The 12,625-nt window shown below is 49.4% G+C and overlaps 1 protein-coding gene and 1 pseudogene across 1 annotated transcript; one reads left to right on the forward strand and one right to left on the reverse strand.

Moving 5' to 3' along the window:
- Positions 1 to 653: 653 nt before the first annotated feature.
- LOC100344239 (adenosine 5'-monophosphoramidase HINT1 pseudogene) lies at positions 654 to 1,250 on the reverse strand (annotated as a pseudogene).
- Positions 1,251 to 4,159: 2,909 nt separating this feature from the next.
- On the forward strand, positions 4,160 to 6,839 carry SLAMF9 (SLAM family member 9). The gene is made up of 4 exons (XM_002715269.5): positions 4,160 to 4,325; positions 4,751 to 5,092; positions 5,802 to 6,071; positions 6,443 to 6,839. The coding sequence occupies exons 1-4, from the start codon at positions 4,280 to 4,282 to the stop codon at positions 6,652 to 6,654; spliced, it is 870 nt and encodes a 289-aa protein (XP_002715315.2). The 5' UTR covers positions 4,160 to 4,279; the 3' UTR covers positions 6,655 to 6,839.
- The last annotated feature ends 5,786 nt before the right edge of the window (positions 6,840 to 12,625 follow it).

Genomic DNA, 12,625 nt, shown 5'->3' on the forward strand with positions numbered 1-12,625 from the left:
CATTAGTTCATGTTTTTAGATTCCACATACAAAGAAGATCATGTGTTATTTGTCTTTCTGCACCTGCCCTATTTCACTTAACATAATGTCCCCTGAGTTCATCCCTGTTGTTACAAATCATGGAATTTCCTTCATGTTTAAAGCTGAATAATGTTTTATCATGTGTATATATCACATGTTCTTTTTCCATTCACCTAGCTTGACTGCATATTTTGGCTGTAATGATTAGTGCTGCAGTGAACATGGGAGTGCAGGTATGTCTTTGACATAGATTTCATTTCCTTTAGAAATATACCCAAGAGCTGCATTGCTGGGTGTAATTTTATTTTTTAAAATAAATGAGAAGGGGCTAACCCCGTGGCATAGAAAGTTAAGCCTCCACCTGCAGCACCAGCATTCCACATGGGGCCAGTTCGTGTCCTGGCTGCTCTTCTACCAATCCAGCTCCCTGCTTATGGCCTGCAAAGGCAGTGGAAAATGGCCCAAGTGCTTGGACCCCTGCACCAATGTGGGAGACCCAGAAAATGCTCCTGGCTCTTGGCTTTGGATGGCACAGCTCCATCTGTTGCAGCCAGCTGGAGAGTGAACCAGTGGATGGAAGACCTCTCTTTCTGTCTCTCCCTCTCTGTAACTCTGCTCTCAAATAAATAATCTTTTTTTGTCTTTTATTATGTATGTTTTTATTTTTCTCCAATATTTCCTCAATCTGTATACACAGGCAAAAGTATGCTGTTTGACATTAGACTGCAAACTTTATCACTGCCTGGAAAAGGAACAATTGGCCCTAACACATGCTTAACCAGGAGGCCAGTTCATCTGCCGACCCCCAAGAACGTGGAGATGAACATGATAGATGGACTGTCTGCCATCTGAGCCCTCGTTCACCACCATTCGGTAACCCTTCTTTAGGCCCAGGTCAGCAGCACATTTTTGCCAACAATCATTAAATGTCCAAGAAGACTTTCATCAGCATCCTCTGCTGCAGAAATCTGGGATATATGTTTCTTAGGTATCACCAGAAAATGTGTTGGTGCTTGGGGGGAAATATGGAAAGCAAGACACTGGTCATCCTCGAAAATGATTTTGGCTGGGATTTCCTTGCGGATGATCTTCCCGAAGATCGTGTCGCCACCAGGCTGGGCGACCTGAGCCTTGGCGATCTCATCTGCCATCTCGGGCTGCCTCCAGAGCAACGGCCACGGGAGAAGCGCAGAGGAGGGAGGAAGCCGCAGAGCTGGCAGAGGGCGGGAGCGCGCCTAAATAATCTTTTTTTTAAAATAAATATATATAAATATATATATATAAAAATTTAATAATTCAGACTGAAACCTGATTGTATCTTTTTAAAAAATCTTAATCCCAGAGGCTTTTAAAATTTAATTAATTTATTTATTTGAAAGAAAAATTACAGGGAGAGAAGGACAGACAGAAAGAAAGATTTTTTGGTTTACTTCCCAAATGGCCAGGGATGGTCCAGGTGGAAACCAGGAGCCAAGAGTTTCATCTGAGTCTCCCATGTGGTTGCAGGGGCTCAAGCACATGGGCCATCTCCCATTGCCTTCCCAGGTGCATTAGCAGGGAGCTGGATCGGAAGTAGAGCAGCCAGGACTTGAACCTGTACTCATATGGAATGCTGGCACTGCAGGCTGTGGCTTAACTCACTGCACCACAACACTATCCCCTCCCTGAGTCCTGATAAATAAATTAAATGTTCAGAGGTATCCATTTGAAAAAAGCAACAATACATAGGGAACTATTCATTTCATTCTCTTCTTCACTTAGCAGATCCTACTCATCCTTGGGAGTCTCAGCTTAAATATCATTTCTCTTTAACAGCTTTCCCCCAATGCTCCTGACTGTAACTTTGCTAAATCTCCTCACTATTATAGGCTCCCTCATTTTTCCCTTTAGAAAGATTCATCACACTTGGAGTTACTTGTCCAAGGTCAGTTATTAGCCTGGGAGCCCCATGAAGCCATAACCTAAAATTATTGACCACTGCTCATTGCCCAGCACTCAGGACAATAGGAGGGATCTTCAACAAGTTCATGGAAAGTGCATATTATGAAAAATGGGTTTCAGAATTTTTTGCAACAATTGGGTCGGTGTTGGCCACAGCTTGGGGATTTTATGTCTCATAAAAGAGCTGGTTTGAGTCTTGGTTACTCTGCTTGCCATTCGATCATTCCTGTTAATGCACGCTGGGAGGAAGTAGATGATAGTTTAGACCCCTGCCATCCATGTGGAAGACCCAGATGAAGCTCTTGGCACCTGGCTTTGGCCTGGCCCAGCCCTGGCTAATGTGGGCACTTGCATTTTGAACCAGCAGGTGGAAGCCCTCTCTCTCTCTCTCTCTCTCCTTCTCTCACTCTCACGCTCTCTCTCTCTCTCTTTCTCTTTCTCTCTCTGTGTGTGTGTGTGTGTGTGTGTGTGTGGTATTCCACTTGATCTGTTGCTCTGCCTTTCAAATAGATGAAAATAAACTTTAATAAAAACATTTAACTTTTTAAAAAGAGTTATTTATTTGTTTGAAGAGTTAGGGAAAGATGGAGAGAAAGAGATCTTCCATCCATTAAGGACTTCCCAGATGGTCACAAGGGCCAGGACTAGGCCAGACTGAAGCTGGGAGCCAGGAGTTTATTCCAGGTCTCCCACGTGAGTAGCAGAGAATCAAGTACTTAGGCCATCTTCCACTGCTTTTCCCAGGCCATTTGCAGGGAGCTGGATCAGAAGTGGAGCATCCTTGAACCGGCACCCATATAAGATGGCAGCATTGCAGGCAGCAGCTTACCCACTATACCACAATGCAAGCTCTATTTAAAAATGTTTAAAAACATATATTTTCATTTCTTTTTTTCCACAAATTTCTTGAAGTACCCTTCAATGCGGACCATAGAAGCTACTTCGTACTCATTTAATTGAGTGCTGGACTTGCTGACCCAAGGATAGTTAATGTTAGCACAGAGTCAGAGTTCACCACATCTGCCTCCATTGTGCACTTGACCCTGAGATGCACTATTTTAGACTCATTGGAATTGAATATTGGAATAAACTAAAGATTATCTAGGGGGCTGGTGTTGTGGTGCACTGAGTTAAGCTGCTGCCTATGACGCCAGCATCCTGTATGAGCACTGGTTTGAATCCTAACTGTTCCACTTTTGATCCAGTTCCACGCTAATGTGCCTGGGAAAGCAGCAGAAAATGGCCCCTGCCACCCATATGGGAGACGTGGATGGAGTTCCAGACTCCTGGCTTCTGCCTGGCCCAACCTGGGCCATTGCAGCCATTTGGGGAGTGAACCAGCAGATGGAAGATCAAGCCCTCTCTCCCCTCTCTCTCTGGCTAGCAAATAAATAAATAATAAAATCTTTATTTAAATGAAAAGATTATCCAGCTAGGGGATCCATCTGGTACCAGAGCATCTCAGCAAATCGTTGTCCAGTCTATGCTTGAATATCAGGAACAGAAACTGCCTCCTGTGGTAGCCATGACAGAGCTCTGTCAGAAAGTCTTTTCTTACACTGATCTCCAGCAGTCTCCTCCTGAACCTGATTTCCTGTAGCTTTCACCAAATTGTATTTGCACAGAATGATTTCCATAATTTCAACAACCTACATCAACTCTCTTGTTCAAACTGCTTTTTAAGAGTATCACATTTCTCCCCTCTGGATTGTTTCTCAAATGGAACATAACTAGCTTTACATAGAAAGATTTCATTCATTCATCTATTCTAAAGCGATCAGTTGAGTGCTAACACATGTCCGGCATGGAGGCCAGCAATAGTGGGACCCACAGAAGAAACAAGAGAAGGAGTCCATCTGGGGAGATAAAAATACTCATCAGATTGGACGATGACAGCCACATAGGATCCGCAGAGAGAGAGCTGGAGCAGAGTATGCTGAGATCAAAATGATGGGTTGGGAGCATTCTAAGGGTTCCAAGCAGATGGTACATCTGAGGGTCTGGGAATACAGAGAGTAGGGAGTCCAGGGAGGCTCCCCTAGGAAGTGAGATTTGAGATGAGCTTAGAGAATGGCAACATAAGCCCCTGGTCAAACCACCCTGATAAGCAGGCTCTGAGAGAGGACTCGACCAAGCCGCTAGGGAGGGGCTTAGTGAGGCTGGAGGAAGTTGGAGGGTGGCCACTTAGGGTGAGAATTATTTCCCTCTCCTCAGGACTGCCAGTCAGTCACTCTTGCCAGGAGCCTCCTCACAGCTTGTCCTAACCTCACTCTTGGGGACTGACCCGCTGACGCCTCCTGGGGCACGTGCTGCTGACATGGCGGTCCTTCTCTGGCTGCTCCCTCTCCTGCTGCTCCTTGAAGGTGAGTGACCCCCAGCTCCTTTCCAGGACTGGCTCCTCTCCTCCTGTTCTCCTGTCCTGCTAGATTCTGGGCTGGCAAGATCCTTTGGAGTTGAATGTGTAAGTTCTCCTGGAGCGACAAGGAATAGGATGTGGCTTCAGTATAGGACACGGTGATGTGGACAGCTGGGGATGTGGAAAGCAGAGAGCAGCCTCAGGGTGGCAAAGTGGATGGTGAAAGTTGGAGGCTGAACGACCAACTGGAAGGCAACACTGGTTCTCAAAATCAGGTGCAGTGGAAATCTAGGGCCAGAAGAGGCAGGTGGAGGAGGCAGTGTGTAGACCACAGAAACAAAAACTGAGATTGAACCACAGCTCCTGCTGCCAGGTTCAGCAGCCCAGACTCCAGCTGGGATGTTTCTCCCTCTTCTTTTCCTTGATCTGCAGCCAAAGGGGACTCTGGAGATGATGTGAATCCTGAGGAAGTAGCAGCGGTCCTCCAGGGACCTGTTAGCCTCTCCCTGGAAATACCGTCTGATGAAGATGTTGAGCGCATCATCTGGTACTTTCACAAGCCACTTGCTACCGTGGTGCCAGGGAAAGACGGACATCCAGCTACCATCAGAGTGACCAACCCACAGTTTGAGAACCGACTGAGCTGGCTGGACACCAGCCACACCCTGCTCATCAGGAATCTGAGCTGGGCGGACTCCGGCCTTTACCAAGCTCAAGTCTACCTGGGAACATCACAGCTCTCTACCATGCAGTACTACAATCTACGTATCTACCGTGAGTTTAGGCTGGGAACTGTAAAACTTCTTTGTGCTAATCTCCTGAACTTCCCACCGTGGAGTAGGAGTCTCAGTACTTGGGATCATGGCTTGAGGGACTGGAACCAGAAGAAGACGGTCTCCAGAGTGCCCAGCCCCAGTATCTGAGCTGCAGCAAATGCAGCTGCAGTGACCTAGAGCAAGGAGGCGCTGGGCACTGAGGCTGATCCATGTGGGTGCCCAATGCAGAGCAAAGGCTTAGGGGCTTTGTTTATAGACCCTCTAGGGTTTCCTAAGGATGAACACCTGATCCATACTTGAGACTTTTACCCCTGTGGGATTTAAGGGCTACTAATCACTGTCTTCTCTCTACTTCTCAGTGTCTGTCATCACATTGAATCTACCCTGAATCTTGAAGGGAATTGATTAAAATATAAATGCCCCTCGGAGGGATGGTTATATCTTATGGGATCAAGGAGGCAGAGCAGATATTGGGGGAAGGCGGAGTACAAAAGTGAGAGGGAGGAGGCATTTAAGGCAGAAGACGCCAAAGGCAGCATTGCCTACCTTAGCAGTTGCCCGGAGACCCTGGAACCACAGGCTTGGTGGAGGCTGGGTTTTGTTTTTGCTTATTTGTTGTTTGGGTGAAGGAGCTCTCAGAGGACAGCACTAATTCCTCTGTGTTGGGGGGTGGTGGTGGTGGGGTCTTTGTGTCTCCTCTCATCCAGAATGGCTGTCGGAGCCCCAAATCACAGTGAACTTTGAGATCTCCAGGGAAGGTCCCTGTAACATGTCCCTGACATGCTTCGTAAAGGCAGACATGGACGTGACCTACAGCTGGTTTTCCTCGGGGGACAGCACCGATACAAACCATGAGGGCCCCGTCCTTAGAACATCCTGGAGGCCCGGGGACAGCGCCCTCTTGTACACCTGCAGGGCCAGCAACCCCATCAGCAGCATCAGGTCCCGTCCTATCTCTGCAGGACACTTCTGTGCAGGTACCAGAATCTGGAGACAACCCCTAAGCTCACGCGAAGCCCGTGCCCCAGAGCACCAATTCCTTCCCCAGTCCTTCTTTCTCAGGGAGCTGGAAGCCAGAGCCCAGCCCCGCTCCACAGAGGCTTGACACTGGCACTGGGGAGGGGCCCTTCCCCTTCTCTAGTGCTCCCAACTGCCGAAGGTCACTCAGCTTGGGAATGCCCCCCAGACCCCAGTCCCTGAGTCTCTGTGCATAAAATAGACACGTATAGTTCCCAAGGGGCATCCGCCGATCGTGAGCTTGAGATCCACCGTGGGATCTGGGGAGGTGTCCCCACTGATTCCCACCACTCCCTCTGATGGGGCCTCTCCCCGGCTTCTTCCATCGCAGATCCTGGCTATTCTGAGAAGCCCTCAACACCCTTCTGCCTCCTGGCCAAGGGACTTCTCCTCCTCTTGCTCTTGGTAATTCTGGCTGTGGGACTCTGGGTCGTCCGGGTCGTCCGAGTCCAGAAAAAAAAACAAATGCCCAAGATGAAGAAACTCAAGAGGAACAGAATGGAACTGAGGAAGAGGGAGAAGCCTGGCCTCAGCCTACCCTGACTGTCCCTCGGGGACTCCTGTCCTGAACTTTGTTTCTTTCCAGCTCTCAGGAAAGTGTGCCTCATCTCTCCTCCTCCCAGGGACTCAGTTAGGGGGTGGGGGGCCGGGTCGTCCACAGGGCCATACTCCGCGAGGGAAGACTGTCAGGAAATAAAGTCAAATTAAGCGACTGCTACTCTAGCAAAGCTGTGTCTGGACCTTCTGCCCTTGCCGGTCAGCTCTGAGAAAACAGCTCCCTACCTTCTCACTCCTTTCTGGCTGCCTTTCTCCAAGCTCACCTGCTTTTCTTGGCCCACTGTGGAGGAAAGTCAGTATAAAAGACACCTTACTATCATCTATCCCGCTCCCAAGCAACGCACATGCTGTTTATGCTTTAAGTAAGGAGAAGGAGGGATTCCTTTCAACCTGACTATACCTGTGGGAGCATGTCAGACACTCAGGATCCTGCCCAAAGGGGCACCACTGCTGCCAGATTCCTCTGCTCTCCTGTCTCCTGACAGATCTCTCTCTCTCTCAGATTTATTTTATTTATTTGAAAGAGTTACAGAAAGAGAGAAGGAGAAAACATACAGAGAGAAAGAAAGTTCTTCCATTCGCTAGTTTACTCCCCAGATGGCTGCAACACCCAGGCTGTGCTAGACTGAAGTCAGGAGCCAGGAGCTTCTTCCAGGTCTCCCACGTGGGTGCAGGGGCCCAAAGACTTGGGCCATCTTCTGCTGCTTTCCCAGGGAGCTGGATAGGAAGTGGAGTAGACAGGTCTCTAACTGGCACCCATATGGGATGCTGGCATCTCAGGTGGCAGCTTGATCTGCTGTGCCACAGTGCTGGCCCCTGCCCTCACTCTCATCCTGCAGGTAAGTTTACTGCACCAGCCCATCCAACCACACTGGCTTAGAAGCTGTTCCACACAGGAGAGGGAAGGACCCTCGTTCTGTCCTACTGGGTCCTGGTCAAGCCATCTGACTCTTAATCATCTTTCCAAAGCCATCGATCTGGCCATTGGTCCCCCAGAAGGATGACAACACTGCTGTTTTAACAGCTGAGATCTTGAACCCTTAACTTCTGTCTGTTGGTATTACTGTCCTGTCACTTCCCTGTAGATTTCTTGTCTCAGTCCTCTCTGGAAACTTGTCTTGGGTTAACATGCACTCCTCACCACCTGACAAAGGCCCTTATGTTTGAGTTCTTGCTCTTTCATTAGCCTAACAACAAGTCTGAATTCCTTCCCCACGCCTCATGTGCCACTGTCCAAGTCTCCAGCATTCTCCCAAAGTTGGACCTTGATGCTATGGGGTTGGGGAAGGGAGCTCCACAGGGGAGAACTGGAAGCCACTCAGCCACAAGAGAGGAGTAGGAGGTGAGTGAAGGTGTTGTAGGCTATGGTGGGGACCCAGGTGGAGGTCTCAGAAGACCTGGACTTTGCTCTGCCACTTGCCTGTAGCCTGAGACACTGCTCATTGAGCTTCCATTGAGCCACATCCCTTTCCATAAGGAAGGCACATTGGGAAGGAGAGGCAGGCATATAGGTACAGCTGCTGGGAGTGCTTCCAAAGACACAGCAAAGCAAGCACCTTGACTCCTGAGGAGGGAGGATGGACTGGGAACCCTGGGGACTTTAGAGGAGGTGCCTGACAATAGGGAGAGGGCCTGCGGCAGGAGTCGTGCTCGGTATGTCTTTGGATCTCACCTTCCCTTTCCCCTCTGCCTTTGAGTGAGTTTCAAGAAAAGGACTAAGAAAAAGGGAGCAGGACACTGTGGGACTGTGAACTGGAAAAATAACTTGCTTTTAGGAAAACAGGACACATGGACCAGGCACTGAGTCAAGAAAGCTCTGAGAGCAGTAAGGGACAGGGCCAGAAGCCAAAAGGCAGGGTTCCCCTAGGATTTTGTGCAGGAGACACAGTCCCTTGGGACTTGGAAAGGAAGTGATGAAGTTGGAAAACCAGTCCCCAAAGAGCTACTAGGTCTGGCAAGTGGTTCCACCATGGCCTGAGCCCTTGTCTTTTGGGAAGGCAGTCCCTGGCCTGAGGCTGATCTCCGTGCCCCATTTAGGCTTCAGCAATCCCACCTCCAGAAAGACTGAAGCCAAAGCTGCTCTAACTCCTTTCATACGTCTCCTCGGAAGCCCCACTCCAATGCTGGAGGTTGCTTGTTAAAGTCCACCTGGTGTAGCCGGCGCCGCGGCTCACTAGGCTAATCCTCTGCCTTGCGGCGCCGGCACACCAGGTTCTAGTCCTGGTCGGGGCGCCGGATTCTGTCCCGGTTGCCCCTCTTCCAGGCCAGCTCTCTGCTGTGGCCTGGGAGTGCAGTGGAGGATGGCCCAAGTGCTTGGGCCCTGCACCCCATGGGAGACCAGGAAAAGCACCTGGCTCCTGGCTCCTGCCATCGGATCAGCATGGTGCACCGGCTGTGGCAGCCATTGGAGGGTGAACCAACAGCAAAGGAAGACCTTTCTCTCTGTCTCTCTCTCACTGTCCACTCTGCCTGTCAAAAAATAAAAAATAAAAAGTCCACCTGAGCCTGTCTTGCATGCATAGGGGCAGCTGGTTACTCATATATTTCTGAGTCTGGTACACAGGAAGTGAATGATGGGATGAATGGGCTCTGTATGACTGGCCAGGGGATCTTCCTGGAAGTTGATAAAGTCCACTTTTCTCACACCCTGTCTCTGGAACAGAGAAAGACTGAGGCCCCCACACAGCCAGAGAACCTGGAAAAGAAAAACTGAGACCCTAAATCATATTGAGCATAAGCCCAGAGAGGCCCAGCCCTCTTCCTCTGCAGGAAATTAAGGGAACAATCAGCTGATGAACAGATTTCAAAAATTTTTGCACCCAAAGAAACCTATTTTGTAATTCCATTTTTTTCATGAAGTTTTTTAAGTACCTGCATGCAATTACAAGATGTGGCAAGGGCTACAGGTGGAAATGAGAGTGTGTGGGAGGACCTAGGGAACGGTTCCTGGATAGGTGAACAGAGTTTTGACCTGCAACCAGCAGTGCATCCCTGGAATGCAGGATTGGGCGTTTCAACCAGACGGGAAGTGAGTGCTGAGACACTTATCTAAAGGGCAGCGTAGGTTCTAAGCCCTGCAAGGCCATACACACACTGTGATAAGGTTGGAGGTGAGAAACCAGGCTGGAGAGGTAGGCAAGAATCTTCCTAAGAGACTCAGGACTGTGGGAGATTTCAAGGACACCAAGATCCACTCCCTTAAATCTTAGTGTTCTGTGGGGATAGAAGATAGGCACAGGACAAGTGCAATGACAACATATAAGAAACTATACTGGGCAGCACTTCAAGTCTCAGCTGCTCCACTTCTGATCCAGCTCCCTGCTAATATGCCTGAGAAAGCAGCAGCAGATGGGCCAAGTACTTGGGTCTCTGCCACCCATGCAGGGGACTCAAATGGAGTTCCAGGCTCCTGGCTTCAACTTGGCCCATCCCCAAGTATTGCAGCTATTTGGGGAGTGAGATCTCTCCCTCTCTGTAACCCTGCCTTTCAAATAAATAACTCTTTTTAAAAAAAAAAGAAAGAAGGAAACAAAGAAAGAAAAAAGAAAGAAAGCATACCTCTTTTCTGATCCAAGGATGGCATGTAGTCAACAGGTCCCTGGAGTTGAGAACATATTCTAATACCTGGGTTAGCAAGTTGAAAATATGTGGGCTGGCTGCTGGTACTTGGGCAAAATGGGATCCTTGTTCATTGCATAAATTTTCCCACAGAATAATGACTATGGACCAAGGACAACATATAGGAAAAGCTTTTTTTAAAAAATAAGTATTTTATTTATTTGAAAGTCAGAATTACAGAGAGATGTAGAGCCAGGGAGATAGAGAGAGGTCCTCCATTCTGTTGGTTCACTCTCCAAATGACTGCAACAGCCAGAGCTGAGCTGGTCTGAAGTCAGGAACCAGGAGTTTCTTCCGGGTCTCCCAAGTGGGTGCAGGAGCCTAAGGACTTGGGCCATCTTATACTGCTTTCTCAGGCCATAGCAGAGAGCTGGATTGGAAAAGGAGCAGCCAGGACTCGAACCAGGGCCCATATGGGATGCCGGCACTGCAGGACGGGGCTTTAACCCGCTGTACCACAGTGCCAGCCTCAGAGAGGAAAATTTTTAGTCTTGAGTCTTGGGGATTATTTTTTATCAACTTTCACTTCTGGCACAGTGAAGGGAAAAGTTACAGGGCTAAGTTCCTTTTCTTACCAAAACCCTGCAAGATACAGCTGAATTAAATGGAAATGACAATGATAAGATTCAGGGTAGATATCTGTTGCAGTGTTTGAGATGCCACTTGGAATGTCTGCATCCCATATTGGAGTGCCTGGATTTGCGTCCCATTCCACTCCCAATGCCAAATCCAGCTAGCATATCCCCTGGGAGACAGCAGTCAATGGCTCAGGTGGATGGGCTTGCCACCCACGTGGGAGACCTATATTGAGTTCTCAGCTCCTGACTTTGGCCTCATCCTGTCCTGGCTGCTGAGGACATTTGAGGAGTGAAGCAGGTGATGGGAGATCTATGTGTCTGTCTGCATCTCTTTCTCCCTCTCACATAAACAGAAATTTAAAAACCAATAAAACTCACAAAATAAGTTTCCAGGGGAAGGGGGGCCATATCATACACTTCTAAAAATTGGAAGCAGTAAAATGTTTTTACAAAAAAAAAGTTATTTTAACGTTCACATGAGATTAGCTTATCCTCAAGGAGCCACTGAAGGTAGCAGCAATGGAGCATTTGGACCAGATGTGTGGCTGATACTAACAGAAGGGATGGAGGGAGAGCTTTCCTGTTGGTTTAGTGAAGGGCTAAGAAGTCAAGAAGGGCTTCACTCTGTGGTCCTTTTTTCTAGCCTTGCTTTCATACTGTTCACTAACATGTTTTCATAACAGTCTGAACAACTGTTGGGTCAGTCGATCACACTGTAAAGTGGCGTTGAAACGCTGCTACTTTGGGAGCCTGTGCTGGAGAGATTTGGGAGAGACCATGCTCACTGCTCCAGCTATGCTTCCATCTCAGTCTGTGGCAACATGCTCCCAGGCATTTACACCCAAAAAAACTTCCCAGCAGTCAAAGCTCACTAAAGATGAAGTGCATGTCACAGGGTGTGATCAGATAGGAGCTGGACAGGATGGATGTCATCCTGGAGGGAGGATACAGCAGGGATTCCGGGATTCTGAGATCTGGAGGGTCCCCCCTGACTTTGGGTGATTGTCCCAGGAAGCCAAAAGCTGATGCACTCAGTTTGATGCATCACAGCTCTGGTGTGGTGAGATCATAGCCTGGTTTTCAGGGAAGGCTCCTGGAAAAGCCAGCTGCATGGACAGGTGGGAAGGCCAGCAGCCACCCTACACGGGCTCCTGCAGCACTAAGCTGAGGAAGCGGATCTGCAAGGCATCTTTGCTTCCGAGGCTGAGGGCTCCATGGGAGTGGGCTTCTTGAGGTCTTGACTGGGTCTAGAGGCAGCTCTGCATGTCCTAGACGGTAAGGCTTGGGCCAGCTACTTCATCTGGTTGAGTTTCAGCGATCTCATCAGTCAACTGGAGTTCTTCGTGCTTCGCAGTGTTTATGCGCAGACTGTGCGCGCTACGAAGCATCTCTCCCGGGCCCGGGCTCGGGCCCCCCGCAGCCAAGGATTCGTCAGTGCACTCCTCCCCTTTCAGTCTCCGGTGTCAGGACGTCCCTCATGTCTACCCCCTGGGCCCGTTTTCTCCGGGTTGTTGGTGCTGGGAGCTGCCTCGGGAGCCGACTTGGCTCAGAGCGCAGTCTTCCCCAATTGCACACCGTGGGAGGCGCCCGGGCAGGATCTGGGAGCTTGCCAGTGTAGACAGGTATTTCCAGTCCGGCGAGGGAAAAAAATGGGTAGAGGTGGGGATGGCGCTGGGGGGAGGAGAGCGGATGGGCCGGAGCCCGGGGTGGATCCCCTGGGAGGAGGGCGGAGAGTCGCGCCTGGCTCCCGGGCCCCAGGC

Source organism: Oryctolagus cuniculus, chromosome 7 (genome assembly GCF_964237555.1).
Source record: "Oryctolagus cuniculus chromosome 7, mOryCun1.1, whole genome shotgun sequence".
NCBI lineage: Eukaryota > Metazoa > Chordata > Mammalia > Lagomorpha > Leporidae > Oryctolagus > Oryctolagus cuniculus.

What these genes read in the sequence shown, in the direction of transcription:
- SLAMF9 (XM_002715269.5), top strand. Translation starts at nt 4,280, where the DNA reads ATGGCGGTCCTTCTCTGGCTGCTCCCTCTCCTGCTGCTCCTTGAAG. An exon ending in TCTCCTGCTGCTCCTTGAAG is followed by an intron (nt 4,326 to 4,750) that starts GTGAGTGACCCC and finishes CTTGATCTGCAG; the next exon opens with CCAAAGGGGACTCTGGAGAT. An exon ending in TGCAGGACACTTCTGTGCAG is followed by an intron (nt 6,072 to 6,442) that starts GTACCAGAATCT and finishes CTTCCATCGCAG; the next exon opens with ATCCTGGCTATTCTGAGAAG.